At 50.5% G+C, this 19,074-nt stretch overlaps 1 protein-coding gene across 3 annotated transcripts in view; it reads left to right on the top strand.

Moving 5' to 3' along the window:
• The window catches only part of PHB1 (prohibitin 1), an 89,533-nt gene extending 79,528 nt beyond the window's left edge, over positions 1-10,005 (top strand). For 2 of the 3 annotated variants that reach the window (XM_067717009.1, XM_067717011.1), the window contains exons 2-7: positions 501-615; positions 2,306-2,467; positions 4,836-4,978; positions 5,114-5,230; positions 7,422-7,517; positions 8,865-10,005. In XM_067717009.1, the coding sequence (XP_067573110.1) occupies positions 528-615; positions 2,306-2,467; positions 4,836-4,978; positions 5,114-5,230; positions 7,422-7,517; positions 8,865-9,077 (819 nt within the window). In that variant the 5' untranslated portion in view covers positions 501-527 and the 3' untranslated portion in view covers positions 9,078-10,005. Of the gene's footprint in view, positions 1-498; positions 616-2,305; positions 2,468-4,835; positions 4,979-5,113; positions 5,231-7,421; positions 7,518-8,864 lie in introns of all 3 variants that reach the window. The other variant, XM_067717010.1, reaches the window with a different exon arrangement.
• Positions 10,006-19,074: the final 9,069 nt, after the last annotated feature.

A 19,074-nucleotide genomic window follows, 5' to 3' on the forward strand; every position in this document is an offset into this window, starting at 1 on the left:
GTTTCCTCATCTGTAGTTATCTACTTCATACGGGTTGGTGTGAGGATTAAATATGGAAATTGCTGTTAGAAGACTACCTAGTATAAAGGTCAGCTCTTATTGTTATTTTGTTCTTGGAATCACATGCTTTTCTGAACCAGAATTGCACAGAACCAGCCTCGCAGCCTCTGTCCTGGGGCCTGACTGTCCAGGAAATGGGAGGGTGTTTGGTGTGGGGCTAAGTTCTCTATGGGTATCAAGCCCATGCCTCCTTCCAATTTTGAACCAAGGACCCCAGACCCTTTCTCTTAAGTAGTAGAGAAAGAAGAAAAGCGCAGAGGAATCGAGTGTACATTTATACAAGCTGCAGAGTGTTATTTATGAAACGTCCTTCAGTCGGTAATTCAGAGCTCTCAAGAGTGGGGGAAGAAACAGCCAACTCGACAGGTACATGTGATGCCTCAGAGAGGGCTTTACTCTGAGGATTTTGGGATTGAATTGTTTTGTTTTTACCCACTTAGGTGTGAGCAGGCCCAGCAGAAGGAGACATGGCTGCCAAAGTGTTTGAGTCCATTGGCAAGTTTGGCCTGGCCTTAGCCGTTGCAGGAGGCGTGGTGAACTCTGCCTTGTATAATGGTGAGGCGCTGAGGGGTGGTGGGTCACTGCCCTTTGCCAGAGGACTTCTATTGGTCTGCATAGCCTGTGTGACACTCCTGTTGGCAGCCGCTGTCCGTGAATGTGTTTGTGACCAAGAGGGCTCACCTGCTGCCATCCTGCACCACATGGTTGCATCAGGGCCTCTGTCCTTGTAGCCATAGGTTCTCCCAGAGCCTTTATTCACCAAGAGCCTCCCAGCCCAGTTGGACGTTTCCACCTGCTCTTGTGAATTTAAAGTGATGCTGCAGCAGAGTGCCAGGATTTCGCTGGCCAGCTGAAATGGAGAGCTCGTTGGTTCTCTTCTGCCTGTGTGTGGAATAACTCAGCAAGGGTTCTAGCCCTTCGGTGACCGTGTCCTGAGTAGGAGTTTTGCTCTGGTGTGGTTGAGTCTTTCCAGAGAAAATATCTTTGAGATGCACTGCCCAGCTTTTAACAGTGTGCTGGGTGTTTAAGCTGGCTTTTCCACTTTCCTTTGTGACCATAGGCAAGTCACTTTCCCCTCTGCAGGCCTCAGCTTTCTCATTGGTCAAGCCACAGGATCGAACTGCTTTATGTCTAAGACCCCCTCCACCTCTGATACTCTCTAGCTTTCACTGTTGGAAAGTAGCAGTAGATCGACCCACCTCATGTGTGACCCTGACAAGAGGAGGATTACTTTCAGAGTGAAGGTGTTTGGGCCAACTGTAATGTCTAAAAAGGCAGAGACAGAAAACAGCTGGTCAGAAAAGCCTGCTCTTGGGCTGCCCTGGTGGCACAGTGGTTAAGAATCTGCCTGCCAATGCAGGAGTCACGGGTTCGATCCCTGGCCCAGGAAGATCCCACATGCTGTGGAGCAACTAAGCCCATGTGCCACAACTACTGAGCCTGCGCTCTAGAGCCCGTGAACCACAATTACTGAGCCCGTGTGCCACAACTACTGAAGCCCGCGTGCCTAGAGCCTGTGTTCCACAACAAGAGAAGCCCGTGCACCACAACGAAGAGTAGCCCCCGCTCACCACAACTAGAGAAAGCCCGCGCACGGCGAAGACCCAACGCAGCCAAAAATAAAATAAATAAAAATAAAATAAATTTATTTAAAAAAAGAAAGAAAGAAAGAAAAGCCTGCTCTCCTTCTGTGGCGCAGCTTTATACTCTGATCTTTTTGGCCACCCGTGCATGGCTAAACAGTAGTCACCATTACTAATTTCTTTCTGAATCATCAAGACAGCTCTGTAACCCCTTCAAACCTTAGAGAAACCAATCTATTGGAAAGAAAAAGTGGGGCCTTCCATATTTTAGGATCGCCATAGGGAGGATGCTGCTTCCGGAAACACTGAGTTAAATTGGAACCAGGATGGACTGTGGTAACAGTGAAGACTGTGGTGAGTTTTAGAAAGAAGTTTTGGGAGGTGGTTCATCAGAACATCAGCAGCCAGTTGTTTCAAGGAGAAAGGATGCTGAGGAACAGATCCTGTTACCGAAGTCCTTGGGAGGACATGTGGGATGGGAAGTGATTGCTTAGTTTTATAGCTGTTCAGAGGCCTCTGGAGACCAGAAGTGTAGGAAGAAAGAGCAGGAGAGGGGAGACTTAATAAATGAATGGAAGGCACCAGGGATCTTCCAAAACCATGATCCTTTTGGTTAGAGGGTGAGGGGATTTTTCTGACCCATCATTATTCTTCATTCCTAGTGGATGCTGGGCACAGAGCTGTCATCTTTGACCGGTTCCGGGGAGTGCAGGACATTGTCGTAGGGGAAGGGACTCACTTCCTCATCCCTTGGGTACAGAAACCAATTATCTTTGACTGCCGCTCTCGACCACGTAACGTGCCAGTAATCACTGGTAGCAAAGGTGAGTCTTGTCTGTGGGTCAGGTAAAGTAGAGAGTGTCAAGGGCTGCTGTGGGATCCCGAACGGGTTGAACGTCTCGTAGTACGAATTCCTGGCATATTTTCCGTGAAGAGTTTTATGTGGCTACAGAGAAAGAAATATACAGGCGTACCTCAGAGATGTTGTGAGTTCGGTCCCAGACCACCGCAACAAAGCACATATTGTGATGAAGCGAGTCACACGAATATTTTGGTTTCCCAGTGCATATAGTTCACCCCATACTGTAGTCTGGGTGCAATAGCTTTATGGGTGCGATAGCTTTATCTCTAAAGAAACAATATATATACAATACCTTAATTAAAAAATACCTTATGGCTAAAAAATGCCAACCATCATCAGATCACCATAACAAATATAATAATATCGGGTAAGTTTGAAATATTGCAAGAATTACCAAAATGTGACAGAGACGTGAAGTGAGCAGGTGCTGTTGGAAAAATGGTGCCAATAGACTTGTTTGACACAGGGTTGCCCCAGACCTTCGATTTGTAAAAAATGCAGTGTCTGTGAAGCTCAAGAAAGTGAGGTATGCCTATATACTTAAAATACGCACACAGTTGTACAAATTTAGAGAAATGAACAAAGATATATTTCAAGAGTTACACAGCAATCCAATTTTAAATCTAAGTGTGCCTTTGCTCCCTCGGTTGACCCTTCCCATCAGGTCTTGTTTCCCAGGGTGACTGTAAACGGATCTCCAGCCGTTCTGTTTGCCTTCACAGCTGACTTGCCCTTTGCCTTGCTTTCCAAGGCCTCTGTTTCCAGCAGTGCTGCCCTCACGTTGTTATCTCACAGGCCAAGGCCCACATCCCTGAGAGCAATCTGGTCTGACACGCCACTGGCTTCCCAGCTGGAGCCTGAAATGAATTGCTGTCATGGTTCTCCCCCCGTCGTACACACAGAGGTGCACAGGCAGTAGATGGAACGGCAGGTGCTGTCTTGGCCGTGACGTTTCTGTGCAGCAGGAGGAGGGGGTTGCATGGGTGTTGCTGTTCCTCAGCAGATGTTTGCTTTCTGTCATAGTGGCAAGCTTTGTGCTGGGTCAGAGGGTGGGGTAGTTCAAAGTTGACTAAAGTGGGAGCCTTTAGGAGCTTGGCCTAGCTAGGCAGATAGCCATGTGGACAGGCATTAGAGTGGGGCGCGGGGACTGCAGCATGGAGGGGAAGCCGAGAAGAGGGCTCCTGTGAGGAACGTGCGTCTGCACTGGCACATTAGGATGAGAAGTGCGTCGGGCAGAGGCGGGGAAAGGGTACATTGGTGTTGACTGATTTGTCCTGTCGCTCCTGGCCAGAGAGAGGAGGAGCCTCCTGTGAAGGGTCTGGCCTGCCTGCTACATCAGAGGAAATCAGTGGTGGGGTGGGGTTAATCAAGAAACATATTTTAACTTAAAGGCCTAGTTCTGAACTTTCCTCCTTTTGGGGATTTCTTTCTCTACTGCTTTGCAGTTGTTCTAAGGATACATTATACACCTATCTTCAAAACTTGATAGGAACTTGCAGAGGTCAGGGACGGTGTATAACCATTTCCCACTCTGGTGCCTGGTTCAGAACTCATCTCATGGGCGTTTGGTCCATATGGTTGATGACTGCAAGCAGGCCGTGACAGTGCCTTAGCTCCAAGTAGGACTGCATTGTCAGGGGAAGTTGTAATTCCCTCCCTGGATCCTTTGACTCGGCCAAGTAATGAGAAACGGCCTCTAGATGAGTCTGATAACCCCTTACATCTGTTGCGCATTTGACAGAGTGCTTTTATATCTGTTCCTCCTTCGGTTTCTCCCAACATGCCTGGGAGGCAGATGAAATCATGCCCATTCTTACATGTGAGGAAATAAGCTGAGATGGGCTAAGGCTTAGTGATCCCGCATAATTAGTAAACAGCAGAGTTGAGGCTGCAGCCAGGCCTTAGACTGCTTGTCTGCTGGGCCCACGGTCACCTCTCTGAGGCACACTCCTTCCTTGGGCCCCATTCACTGGGCCTTGGAGAGGCCTTACCCTAGAATTCTTGGCATTGGCCTATCTGTTTTCTTAAAATATTCAGTGTTCTAGGCATATCCATGGCAACTGTTAGACGTACAATCTGAATTTACTTATATCAGAGGGCATTCAGGACACACTGAAAAGCTGTCATCACCAGAATCCTTGGAGAAGTTTTTAACGCTGATGCTGTGCTGGGTTCTCTACCAAGGAGACCACGCACAGGTGCGCCTCACCCTCTAGGATCTGATAATCGGCAACTTTACTTATAAATTATAGCAAATTTGGGGTAGGAGAGGTCATAGAAGGCCACTTTGGTTTCTACTTTTAACTCCAGCACTCCTCCCCTACCCTAAGATTTACAGAATGTCAACATCACCTTGCGCATCCTCTTCCGGCCGGTTGCTAGCCAGCTCCCCCGCATCTTCACCAGCATCGGAGAGGACTACGACGAGCGCGTGCTGCCGTCCATCACCACCGAGATCCTCAAGTCCGTGGTGGTGAGTGAACAGGGCCTCAGCCTCGAGCCCAGCCCCCAGGAGATCGCTAGGTGGCAGGAAGAGCTTGGCGGTGACTGGTTGGGACTCTGCTTCCTCATTATCCTGACCGGCTCCTCTGCCCTCCCTTGGAACCAGGCTCGCTTTGATGCTGGAGAACTGATCACCCAGAGAGAGCTGGTCTCCAGACAGGTGAGCGATGACCTCACGGAGCGAGCAGCAACCTTTGGGCTCATCCTGGATGACGTATCCTTGGTAAGGGTCTTGGGGTGCCTGCAGGGGAGGGTGCCTGTTTCCATATCTGGGTAGACGCTGTGAGGTCCTACCTTCCGCTTTCCTCAATGAAGGCTTGAAAGCATGGACCCTTCTTGGTGGCACGTGGCAGTCTCCTCGGGTTTGTTTTCAGAAGAAGGTTCTTTTACCTCCCCTGTGCCACAGACATTTTTCTTTTAACTTTTGGCCCTGACCACTAGATTTTTCACCTTCCCCAAACTGAATGTTCCCCCGAGTTCCCCAGGAAGTGATGTCCTGCTAACCCTGTTGGACACAGGCAGAAATTGCCGGGTAGAGACTAGAGAACAGCTGGGATAGTCTTTCTCCCTAGCACAGACCTCCCAGCCTGACCCCGAGGAATTTCCTAACACCTAGGGTCTAAAGCACAGTCAGGTGAGCTCTGGGGCCTCCCCATGAAAGGTGACAGAGTGGAAACGAATGGCTCTGTTTCCCAAAGCCTGGTATGGGGGGCAGGGGCATCTCTGAGGCACAAGCTATCCTCTTGAGACTGTGCGGTCTGTGTATTTATATGACACTGAATGCCGCAGTGCACACAGAAAGCAGTACAGGCAGGATAGCATTTCAGATCGAGGAGGGTGAGGGGAAGGGGTCGTGTTTCTGATTCTCTGGGGAAAATCATTTGGAGTGATTTGTTCAGGTAGCGAGGTAGAGTGTTTCCCATTCCGTTCCCCTGTGCGTCGCTGGGGAAAGGCGCAGCTTCCCCCTCAGCACCTGTGCAGCTGTTTAAACAGTAACATTCTACATACCGTGCGCTCACCCCGGGGCACTGCTCCACTTGCAGCAACTGCCTTCCAGCCGTGGAAGGGCTCGTGGGCTCCCTCTACTGGCAAGATGCCAGGCTGCAGCCATTTGGCTCCTTGGACCAGAGTGGTTCCTCAGGCTCTCCCACTTAGTGTTAAACACTGTGGCCGTGAGAACACACTAAGTAAAAGCCTGAGGAGAAGCTTGACATTTTGCTAGACTTTGACCACATACTCCATTCTGGGGAAATGGGGGTTGACCACAAGAAACCATATCTAAGAGGTGTGAGAAGAAAATTAGGTTTCATGGGGAATTTGCTGCCCTCAGCTGGCCCTTTTAGAAAGAAATTTTATTCCTTAATTACGCATTTCTTTTTCATTGCTCAGGATTGTATTTTCTTTCCCAAACTTTGAACAAGAGTCCAGAAATGGAGCAGGCGAGCTAGAACAGCTGCAGTTTAAGAGTTAGGAGGGTTAAAAATTCTGGAAGACATTGGACTGGGATTTACTCTTCAGGAGAAGTTTTGAGCCGCTTATTTTCTTTTTTTAAAGCAGAGGTTGGGAGGGTAGTGGAGGAAATGAAACAAGTAGAATTTGGTAGCAAAACCAATGCTGTTATCCCCTTTATTCTTCCCTTTTAATAAAAAATATAGATAAATTAGACTAGGCATTAGTAGTGCTGAGATCTGTTTCCGTTGTTTGCACTGTCATTACAGATACATCACTTCAGCAAAGTCTCGGTCACTCGTGTTGTTAGGGAAGACCTATGCATAATCAGAATTTTAAACCTTCTCCCGAATCAATATCTTTACCTGCCTTCTCTTTCTTTTAAACCCTTTATCAGAAGCACTCACACATAGGGAAAACCATGATTTGCAAAATCATGGTTTGGAAATCGTCCCTCTAGTCCTCTTCCTGTTTTGTGGTGGAGATGCTGTGAGAAAGCAGTGGCCTGGTTAAGTCATAAGCAGAGAGCATCACACTCTTGAATCCCTGAGAACCAGCTGCATCCCTCACTCAGGGGCTCAGTTTTCCATCTGGCTTCCTGGGGGCTTCAAGCAGGCCATCAAAGGACCTTGGAAGAGCACTAGTCAGTGGTGGGGGTCCTGGAACCCACAGGTCTCCTCCCCTAGGGAGGTGGTCAATCGAATAGATACCTTCTGGTGCCCGTGGGCTGTGTTCTACCTGAGGGGTGCCAGAATGAGGTACAGGAGCACTTTGGGCAGCCAAGGATTCTGGGGTGTGAACTCAGCTTGGGCACGGATGTGGAGGTGGAAGGGCGTTCTGACCTCACATTGTCTCCAGCTGCTAGAGCCATTCGTGGCCTCTTCCTCCAGCGGCCGTGCGGGCCCTGCAGCAGCGCTGTCGAAGCCATTACTCTGCCTCATCTCGTGCTCACTCTCTCCCCTTAGACGCATCTGACCTTTGGGAAGGAGTTCACAGAAGCGGTGGAAGCCAAACAGGTGGCTCAGCAGGAAGCAGAGAGGGCCAGATTTGTGGTGGAAAAGGTGAGCACTCAGCCAGATGGCAGGTCCTCTCTCCCCTTTCTCCTTTGCTCAGCCTCCCTGTTTGCTGGGTGGCCTGGAAATTCATCATCTGTCATCTCTTCCGGGATCATCGGAAGGGGATTGAAGGGACTGTACTCCTGCAATTGGTTCCAGAGTCTTCGGGGTCTAGTCAGGGATATGTGAAGTTATGTTCTTAAATCACGGAAGGGTAATTTTTTTTCCACGTCCCTATGATCAAAAACAGTCTTCCACAAATAAAAATGTTTCTTCTGAAATATTTTCAGCTTCACTGAGAGGTCATTTTTAACTGTGGTTACATAGTGAAAGCTGACAGCAAAAGGGATCAAACGTTGCACCAGGTGCACTGTCATCACTGGGTTTTTTTCAAGCACTAAATCCATCCAGATGTGTCAGAGTGTGCTGGGACGCAATATAGTTGCGTAGGGCCTGGTCTTTTGGTCTTTGCAAAGGCGTATTTATTTCATATATTCCCTTCTCCCCACCACTAATTCTCTTGGATTTTTATTCCTAATCCAGGACACCTTAGTCCTTAGAATCAGGCAAAAGAGAGGTATATGGGTAGACATTTAACTTTAGAGAATATAAACTCCATGTGGATGGAGACTTATTTTTTCTTTTTCCACTTTTTTTGCCTCTCTCCAGCACCTAGAACATGTCCCAAACCATGCCTGGGATAGATTCTAGGTATCAATAAACATTTGTTGAGTGGACAGTCCCAGAACCTCAGTTGAACAGCTGTCTGTTCATCTCAGACAGGCTCCACACTGTGTTCTCCTCCCGTGCTTCTGAAGGTCATGCATTGCAGATAGACGTCCTCCTGTTGGTAAGGGTAGGGGGAGCCAGGAGGCCTCGTTCTGCGTGCCTGAGTTCCTGGTCGGGAACCAGTTTAGCCCAAGAGCGACTTTAGGGAGCGTCCCGTGCCTGCCGCTCCTGCTTAGCTGCACTGGTTTTGATGAAAGTCGCTTTGACTTGGGGCTGGAGGGAAAGATGAGGATTAATTCCATCTTTCTTTCTCTCCTGCTTTCCTTGGCCTGGAGTCCTCCTGCCTTGGAGTATGTGGCTGGACTGGGTTGCTATTAATATTATTGAGGCCTTTAAAATAAGACAGCTATTTACATAGCCAACAGAAATATGTCCCTACAGTGGCAAGACAGGAGAGAGGAGGATTGGGTGGACGGTGCTTGTTGACCCCGTCTGGAGGGGGAGGTAAAGTCCCAGAGTTCCTTCGGGACCCGGTGAGGGTGCCTAACGTGGTCCTTTTGAGGCCGTAGCCGCCATCCAGCACCCCAAGATGTGATCTTGGTCTTTCTGCTTCCACCGCCGTAGGCTGAGCAGCAGAAGAAGGCAGCCATCATCTCTGCGGAGGGCGACTCCAAGGCAGCGGAGCTGATCGCCAACTCGCTCACCACTGCGGGCGACGGCCTGATCGAGCTGCGCAAGCTGGAGGCGGCGGAGGACATCGCGTACCAGCTGTCGCGCTCCCGGAACATCACCTACCTGCCCACTGGGCAGTCGGTGCTCCTCCAGCTGCCCCAGTGAGACCCGCACCTCCTGGGCCATCTGGACCACAGCCCCCATGATGCTCACCACCACCTTCCTTCTCCCGCCCCAGAATCACTGTGAAACTTCATGATTGGCTTAAAGTGAAGGAAATAAAAGTAAAATCACTTCGGATCTCTAATTACTTGATCAGGTGAAGCTCTTTCACTCTTCTCATTTCCATCCCCTTTTTTGATCCGCCTCCCTACCCAGAGTTGCCAAGTGCCTACACAGACCGGCTTGGCTCCCGTCTTTGGGGCCTGCTTGGCGCTCCAGCCGAGGCACTGGCAGTGGGCAGAAGACAGGCAGGGCCATGTGTGTGATGAGCTGGGAGTCAGTGGGCGGCCTGAGTAGACTGGTAGCCTCCAGCCTATCTTTTATTCATGATTTGAGGAAGACGGCATGCGCAGCTGAACAACAACGAACACTGGCCTCGGTTTTTTCCAGTGGTTCCTTCACATACCCAGCTGAAGAGAGGTGCTGGGGAGGGTCAGAGAGGAAGCAATCTGTCTCTTACCATAGGCCGATTCTCTTTAGCTGCGGGGCCAGCGGAAGCACGGATTGAAGAATTGCCCCTGTGAAGGTGGGTGGGCTGATTTGCTGCCCTACCCCCACCCCAGGGTCCTAAAGCTGGAATGGACTTGGATAATGAGAAAGCAGGCCTGGACCAAGATGTGAGTCCTCTGGCCTCCCTCTCCACCTCCCACCTTGGTGTCTCAAATACCTGGCAGATTTCCAGCTTGAAGGATTGCATCCGGCCGGGACTACGTGGGCCTGCCAGAGACGTGTGCATCCTGAGTTCCTGGCTTCCCTTGTTCAGAGACTGCCCTTTCTAGAGGGCTCTGTGCCTGTGCCTTGAAGGAAACAACCACGGGAAGAAAACAAATGTGTGTAAACTGCTATCAATAAATGACACCCAGACCTTCCAGCTCAGTCTTACGGGGTTTTTTTTTTGTATGTGTGTGGGAACCGTGGGATCAGAACAGAGCATTCTAGCAGTTTTTGTGTGCACGTTTGTATCGCCAGCTAGGACAGAACCTCCAGCAGGGCAGAAAATGCTTTGGTTTCAGAAAACACTTTGTGCCGTGTTCCAGATCCAGCCCAGCCTGAAACGAATCAGTGGTGTCAAGTGAGGTTGGTTGTTACGTGGGTTCTTAGGCAGTGAGGGGTGGTGGAGGTTCGTTAGCTTCCCCCGTGGCTTTTGGGGCCAACTGGAAAGTTGTAGGCCCGCCCCCTAAATGAGGGGTTGACAAAATGCAGGTGTGCCAAGCCCTCGGCGCACTCTGGTTAGACTTCTACATACATGAGGTGGCTTCGGGTGCCCTGCCTGTTGCGGGCTTGTATTGCTTATTCTGCTTTGCTTTGATGAAGAAAGGCCTTGGCCTTTGAAGGGGGGCCAGGTTTATGCACTTTGAGTGGTGGGGAGGGAAAGCGGACCTACGATTGAGAAATGGGTCGTGCCAGTCACCCATCTCAATCCTTTTAGGAATAAAATGGAAATGACGTGCAGTGAGCACTCATACTGACTGCTTCAACCTCTGCTCTCAGTTTAATCCCCAGCTCACCACCTGGCCAAGGAGAATGGTCCTTTTTTTTTTTTTTGCAGTACGCGGGCCTCTCACCGTTGTGGCCTCTCCCGTTGCGGAGCACAGGCTCTGGACGTGCAGGCTCAGCGGCCATGGCTCACGGGCCCAGCCGCTCCGCCACATGTGGGATCTTCCCGGACCGGGGCACGAACCTTGTCCCCTGCATCGGCAGGCGGAATCTCAACCACTGCGCCACCAGGGAAGCCCAGAATGGTCTCTTAAGAGGACTCTGCAGGCTGGTCTCTGACCTGGATTCTGCATTTCCTCTCCCAGAGTGATAGGGCCAGCTGTCAGCTGGGAAATGGGACGGGTGCCCAGATTTCGGGTGGGCTGGGGACTGAGTTCTCCCGGCACCGCGCTCCCCTCCCAGGCCCTCTCCCCAGGGATCTCGTCCTTTCCCACCTGTTCTGTTTGCTGATGGGCGAGCCTCATCTAGCCCATCTCCTCACCACCTCCCTGGCATCAGTTATCTCCGGTTAGCTCTTCCCACTTGTGTCTTGTGCTGTAAGAGCAGTGAGACCTGCGAGCGGTGAGGTGCCTGGACTCACAAAACGCGTGAAAGACCGGAGCAGAAAGAGCATGACTGCTAAATAGATTCCAGACCGGCTTCCACTCAGCGGCCTTCCTCCTTTCCTCTGTTTATTGCTCTGGACACCCTTGGGAGGCGGGGCAGGAGGCTCCTCTCTTCCCCAGGCCCTTTCTAAAAGAGCAGTTTGTTTCTTGCATATGGCAGGAGATTGGGTTTCCCACCCAGGTGTGTGAGGTCCCCAGCTTCTGGGTTCCTTCTGCCTCCAGGTCAGCCCCTCGGCGTCAGGCCGGCCAGTTCCTGCTGGTTTTGCCTGTAACCTCCCTGCCACAGACAGTGCCAGTGGCAGACCAGGGGCCTCATTCTGCCTTGACTTCCGCCAAGTAATTCTTTTCACAAATGTTCAAGGGCTGTTAACTGGCTGCTTAGCCCCGGAGTCCCCCCGATGGCCTCTGGGTTTCTCTAGAAACTGCCACAATTGGCTTTTATCAGCTCCGGATCCTCTGGGCCCTGGATCAAAAGCCGTGTCCTGTCCTGGCCAGGGAGGGGGCCAAGCAGGGAGTGTCTCTCCTTTGGTCAGACTGAATAGTTCCCTTGTTCAGGCCCCGAGGGTCCCGGACTAGGAAGGCAATGGGCCCTGGATGGAGGGCGGGGGCGGGGTGGGACCCTCGAAGCCTCGCCATTTTTCCTTACTGCTGCATTTTACACAAGTTCTGCCGGTGTGGACTGAAGGGGGAGGAGCTGTGTCATCCCCACGTGGGTCGATTTGAAAGACAGGGAGAGACAATGGAATATTGTCAAAGTCTGACGTGTAGCAGATGCTATTCTAATCACCTGGTGGTCCAGCAATCAGCAGGGTGAGAGCAGTTAGGCCCTCCCCTCAACCTTTGCCCTCTGCCAATACTGTGGGCAAAGTAGCCCACCTTGACTGAAAATAACCTGGGTGAGACAGTCGCAGGAGACTGGAATTGATGTCCCCACCTTTCCTAGGCCTCCTGTCCATCTTGCACGCTGCTCCAAGCTTAATTTTTCTAAAGCAGATCTCATCCCCTTCCTCCTGAAAAATCGTCAGCAGCCACTCCTCCCTTGGTTAATAAACTGCAAATGCCTTGTCCTGGCATTCGAGGCCCTCTGCTCACTACCTTTCTAGTCCAAATTTATACTTTACTGCTTGCCTTCACATACCTACCTGGTGGCTCCCAGGGGATGGGGAGTGTTGTCTAAAAATGCAGGTGGAAAGGGGCAGCGGCTACTGGCATTAGGTGATGGGAAGCGGAGGTGGTGGGGATGTTATGAGACCTGCTTTGTGTGGGACAGACTCATGCAACAAAAAATGGTCCCAAACGTAATGCCAATAACACTCCTCATTGAAAACACGCACCGAACTGAGTTCCTTGCTCTTGTCTGCATACCCCCCAGCCCCACTTTCACTGCATCCCCTCTGCTCGCACGGTCACTTCATCCCGGACAGCCCTTCCCCCACATTTCACAGGTCCAGATGTCCCCATCCTTTGAGTGCTAGCTCCAATTCTTTCTTTAACACAAAACTTCCGCTGAGCCACAGTCCCATGAGGCGTTTAGTGCTCATTTGGGTTGCAGGTGTGTGTGTGTGTGTGTGTGTGTGTGTGTGTGTGTGTGTGTGTGTGTGTGTGTACATGTGTTCTCCCTCCAGCCCTACATTTATGGAGGGCAGGACCCTTATTTGATTAAACGTTTCCTCTTCCTCTTCTCCCCCCCAACCACCCCCTTGATCTTTTCCCCCAAGTCAAACATGGCTGGTTCTTGGTGGGAGTTACTGAATGTTTGTCAGATGAAGGAATAGACATACAGGACTGAAGTTAGAAGTGAGGTGAGCGCTGGGGGTCGAGGCCCCTGATTCTCCTCCCCTGCCATTGTGTTAAGTAGCCTCGAGCTGCTCTGAAGCAGGGTGCTCAGGGTCTAGCAGACTGACCCACCCACAAAGGTCCTACCCAGATCGCTTTCCCAGCCTCACCACCCTCTCGCTTCCTGTGGCCTCCACGTGCGGACTCTCCCCTTGCTGTCCCCTGCCCACAGCTCACCCTCTCCCGCTTCTGCCTGGAACACCTCTCCTCTCTCGCCTCCCTCTTTCAATCCCGGTCCCTCTCTGTCTCAGGCCCAACTCAAAATCCTTCCTCTCCTGTGGCTGACTTCTTTCCGCCTTTCCTTACATTTAAGGCCTCCCTTACATAAATGTAAGTTGCCTTACATTTAAGGCAACTCTGGCAGCACTGGGGTTGAGAATTGAACAAAAAAAGGAGTGAAGAGGCCTGCCCCAGCCAGTAGAGGCTGGGATGTTTGACAAGGCCCAGATGCACATGGCTGGAAGAGGGAATGGAAAGGTACTGGCCTGGGGAAACCAGTTTATAGTTGAAAGAAAATGACTTTGCTCAGGACACTGGGTGGAGAGGAAGGAGGGTATATTTCCAGCTCCCTCCAATCAAGCTACTTTGGAAAAGAGAGTAAAGCTGAAAGGGCAAGGTTACTTTGAAGGAACTTAAAGCTGCTGTCATCCAGGGAAGATAGGACAAGCCATGAGGATTAGCCAGAAAAGCCTTCCATCAATGACAGGCTTGGACCATCGAAATGTGGCTGAACGAGCTGCAAACACTCAGGTCAGAGACTGGCAGACGATGGCATGCAGGCCACGTGCAGCCCACTGCTTGTTTTTGTACAGCTCACGAGCTAACAGTGGTTTTCACACTTTTAAATGGTTGGAAAACAATCAAAAGAATACTATTTTGTGACATGAAAATGATATGAAATTCAACCTTCGGGGTTCATAAGTAGAGTTTTGTTGGAACATGTCTATGCACGTTTGCACTATAGCAGCAGGTTTGAATACTTGCAACGGAGATTATATGGCCCTCAAAGCCTAAAGTATTTACTATCTGTCCCTTTATAGGAAACGTTTGCTGACCTCTGACTTACGGGCATTAGACAGCCTTGGAGAAGGGATGAACCCTGGGATATGGAAGTCTCAGGCACCAGGGAGGGGCTGAGGGCTTGAAGTCAGATACAATGTAATTGTTGCCGAAGTCCTTGACTGTGTCGGAGGCTACAGTAAACTGGGAAGCAAAGTCACATTGAGGCCCTGGCACACAGGCTTCTGACACCGTCTGTCTCCGTGGCTGCAGATGGCCCTGAGCTAGGCAGAGGGGGGGAATGGGAGGAGCAAACAGATGGGAATTAGGAAGAAAGAACCCAATGGTCCCCCAGAGGTCTGAGGATCTCCAGGCCTGGGGTGAACCCACTTCTTTTCCACTCCTCTGCTCTCCAGGTAGGACTTGCTGCCGGATTGGACTTCCCAAGCCACAGCCGAGGAAGGGAGCCCAGTGCAGCAATGACCCCCAGAGATGGGGACTCTGGGACCGTTAGCCTCTGGGTGGAGGATCTCTTGGTTAATGCCGTGTCTATCCTGAACAGTCAGAGACCCCAAAAGAACACACAGATGCTCCTCATTGTAGATTGTGCCAACCCTAATCTCCACCAAGCATTCAGGAGCAGAGGAGCTTGCCGTCTCTGGCTAGCAACGACTTCTTTTCCTCGCTTGCCGTCACCATCCTCCCCATGTGAAATGCTATTTCCTTAACCCTTCCATCTCACTCACTTCCTCTGGGGATCCTTTCCTATCTAACTCCACCCCCACTGGAGTCACAACAGCACAGAACTGAGTAGCAGGTTTTCAGATCCTCAGGAACAACCCCTTCATTTGGGAGAGGAGGGGGAGGAGACTTGCGCAACGTCCCACAGGATGCGGGTTGCAAGGCCAAGGGTGGAATCCAGGTGTCCACACTCTGTCTAGTACTGTTTTCATCCCATCTCTCAGCTTCCAGGATTCTATATCCGGGCCCCCTTGTCCTGTAAATCCTTTGCACTCACAGGTGGGCTTGTGCATGAGGGGTCTTCATTCTCTTCGTAGGCACACTTCCATCCCCAGCTAGACCATAGCAGGCAGAGACAACACCTTCTCCTTCGTAAGGCCCTTCCCTCCAGGGCACTGCAGCCATCCTTGCTGACACTGTGAAACTCCAAGCTGGCCCGGGCATCCCAGATTTATCACCCCAGAAGGCAACTAAGTTTGTAGAAAGAACATGGGTTCTAGAATTAGAAAGATTTGTGTTTGGATTCTGACTCTGCCAGTGACTAGCTTGGGAGACCTTGGGTAAATTACTTAGCTGCTTCAATCATCCTTTTTTTTCTTATCAAAACTAAAGATACGAATATCCACGTTGCAGTGCTGCTGAGGAATAAATGAGTTGACAGTTGAGAAAATGCTCAGCACAGGGCTCAGCCCACAGGAGATGCTCAAAATAGTCTCGTTCTGTCCCTGTTTGTGTTCTAAGGGGCTGCCTGCCTCTCCCTGATGTCAGAGATCAGGAAACTCCTTTGGAATTCTGAGGTAGCAATGGGCATCTACGTGCCCCTGATTCCATGCTTATAGCTATTGAGAAGGGGGCATAGGGACCATCATGGGTCTAACCCTGGTTTGATTCAAACAAGAAGTTGAGTTCCAGGCTTCTCCTCCCAGGAGCCCGGATGTCTTGGGGTAGGTGGCTCGATCTAGTACTCAGGAAGCTGTGTTCAGGCCTTCTTTATTTGAGGTTGAGGGTACAGGTTGGCTGCACAGATTCCAAAGTGTGCCTTGTACAGAGAATTTCTGCAAGTCCCTTTATATCTCCAGGTCTCCGTTTCCCCATCCTTACAATGAAGGGGTAAACACCCTATCAGCTGTTTGCCAACTGAGCTCGGGGGAGTGTGGAACGGGTCCAGTGTTTCCCCTGCTACAGCCAGAGCAGCGCTGAGTTTAGCAGTTTTACAGGAAGGCCTTAGTCACTGCTGTCATTTAAAGGAAGGGCTCCACAGCTACAAAAGTTTGAAATCCACTGTCATAGAAGCTGTTCTCAAAGGTTCCTTCCATCTCTCAAGTCTGTTTCAGGCCCAGCCCGGCAAAGCTGTGGCCTCTCTTCTCCACCAGATGGCAGCAACCTTCCTGCTGCTGCGGGTGCCAGCCTGTGTTGACAAGCACAAGATGTTCAGAAAAATATCCTAGGGAAGGGACCAGGAGGACATTAGCACCAGCTCTAAGGGGAAGTAAATAGATCGAGGTGACCGTCTGCAGGCGACTTCCTGATACAAAACCCCCTGGGCATCTGTGGCTGTAAACATACCAAGTGTCCTGCCCCAACCACCAGCCAAACTGGTGCTGCCCCTCTCTTCGCCAGGTGGGAGATTGCCACCAGCTCAGCTTAACTCTTTCTAAAACCAGGGAGGCTCCAAATGTGCTGGGTAGTGAGGCTTTGGCAGCCTGAGGTCAGCTTGGGGAGCTCAACAGTTGTTAATGAATTTGTGAGACACAGAGGGGACATCACATTCTCCTTCGGAGGCCCCAGGAGTTTCCTTCCAGCTTCCCCAAACACTTGTGAGGAGGAGCAAAATCAAATCTGATAGGCTTAGGGGTGGTGTGACCTTCCACCTTGCGGATACTCTATGAATGAACAGACCTGAAAAGGACAAGTGTCATGTACACAAGTTGTTCCATTTATTCATCCAACAACTATTGAGCACCTACTGTGTGCAGTCCTGGGCTAGATGCTTCAGGGGATTAGAAGCTGAATCAGATACAGGTCCTTTATAAAGAAGCGAATACAAGTTAGTCCAAATGACAGGTGATCAGGTCGTGTGTATCGAAGTCATATTGTATATGTTCTTCTCCCTTCAGATTTCTGTTTCTTATTGTTTGGTTCAGCTCAAAAGTTAAATGATGAGGGCTTCCCTGGTGGCGCAGTGGTTGAGAGTCCGCCTGCCGATGCAGGGGACACGGGTTCGTGCCCCGGTCCGGGAAGATCCCACATGCCGCAGAGCGGCTGGGCCCGTGAGCCATGGCCGCTGAGCCTGCGCGTCCGGAGCCTGTGCTCCGCAACGGGAGAGGCCACAGCAGTGAGAGGCCCGCGTACCGCAAAAAAAAAAGAAAGTTAAATGATGAGGCCATGAAATGGGGGAAGACACAGGGAAAGGGAGTGGTTAAAGGAAACCAGAGACAGCTCAAACATTTGCCATAAGGAATCCACAAAGTGGAATGTCAAATGGCTCTGCTGTTACTGATGTGTACAGATCTTAAAGCAAAGCACTTTCCCCATCTCCTCCATCAGTTGTCCTGGAGAATGTATGATCCTAGCTCTACCCTGTTTCATCTTGCAAATGCACACTGCCCGATTCTTTAAATTGGCTTAAAAATAATACTTATTGCTTTGATATTTTTTATTTTAAATGATACAGAGAAGTACAAAGAATTAAACAGAATGGACCATAATCCCATTGCCCACAGGTAATATTTTTAAAATATGTATATCTATCTCAATATCATATATACATCACTTTAAAATGCAAATGGTACAGGAAGATACATAATGAACACTGAATGCCTTCCCACCACTTTTCTTTCACAGTTCCTCTCCCCAAAATAACCGCTGTTAGGTTACTTAAATTTCCTTCCAGTAAAAAAAAAAAAAAAAGTCACGCATTCTGGAGCACATACGTCTCTAAGCCGATATGAACATGTCCTCTGCTGTTCATTATTTGCAGAAAAGGGACCACACTGTTCTGTATCTTGCTGTTTTCATTTACTGAAATATCTTGGACATCTCACCACAGCAGCACAAACAAATCCACCCCATTGTTTTTAATGGCTACAGCGTTTCCCCCAGTATGGATCTATCATGTTTTTTTGTCACGAATCGGCTTTTGGATGACTTGCCGGTGGTTTTTCGTGTGTTTTGCTGTTGCAAACAAAACCACAATGAATGCTGCCCCATTTTTCAAAGGGTCCAATCTCTGCACAAGGTTTTCTTACAAGGCAAAAGGGTTGTGTCCAGGGTCCTAGGAAATAATCTTTGGGGTGGGGAGATGGCATTGCTTGAGCCCCTGGAGCTGCCCAGAGGCTTCCTATTATGAATGTGTGACTCTGACTTCTTTGGGGAAGTCATTACTCCACCTCTTTACCCTGCCGACCTGGCATGGCTGCTACCAGGCTAGCCCTCCAAGTGTGGCTGCCCTGGGATGGGTCTCTGCTCTGGAGTCCCAGATGGTTGAGGACTTGCTGGGTTGGTTGGTGGGTCTCCCTGGAACTCTGGGCTCAGGCTGGGCTTGTTCTGCTTAGCTGGGGTTCATGGCTGCACGGTGCTGCTCTGAGATTCACAAACAAACAGGAAGCCAGGCCACTTCCTCCTTGCTGGGGCTGGTCCCCCGTCCTTATCGCCCAGTTGGCCCAGAGGGGAAGGGGCAGCCCAGGATTCACAAGGCAGCTTCCTGGCAGAGGTGGCGGGGGAATTCTGGGTCCCACTGCCAGGATGAGCTTCCCAACCCTGGGCACTGATTTGTTCAGCTGGGACAGCCCTACTGAGAATCAAAGTTAGGCTCCAATCTCCCCATTTCAAGAAGACTTTTCTGATAAAGCCCACCCTGTTTGGCTCCCCGTTACCCCTTTGGTTCTGAGACGGAGTTCTTTTGAACTTGTAGTAAGCAGCTCTCTGGGTGTTTGTGGTGGGAGAGCGTTTTCTCCCGAAGGCAGCACCAACATTTTCTTGACTTTTCCCAGTAGCCACGCAGCACGGCACTCTGCTCATGCGGGATGCCCAATAAATGTTTGTGGACTGAATGACTGACCAACTCCAAAAGGGGTGCCAGGGAACGAGCGAGACGGAACAGGGCTGTAGTCCCAGCTCATGGTGGGGTCAGAAGGCTTCGCTGCTCAGGACTGGACCACGGGGCGTCTGACCGGCAGGAGTGGTGGGGACTGTTAAGAGAGTGTGAAGCAGAGGTGTGGCTGGGGCCGAGGCCGGGGTTGAGGGCTGCAGATACTATAGTC

Source organism: Pseudorca crassidens, chromosome 19 (assembly GCF_039906515.1).
Source record: "Pseudorca crassidens isolate mPseCra1 chromosome 19, mPseCra1.hap1, whole genome shotgun sequence".
NCBI classification, from domain to species: Eukaryota; Metazoa; Chordata; class Mammalia; order Artiodactyla; family Delphinidae; genus Pseudorca; species Pseudorca crassidens.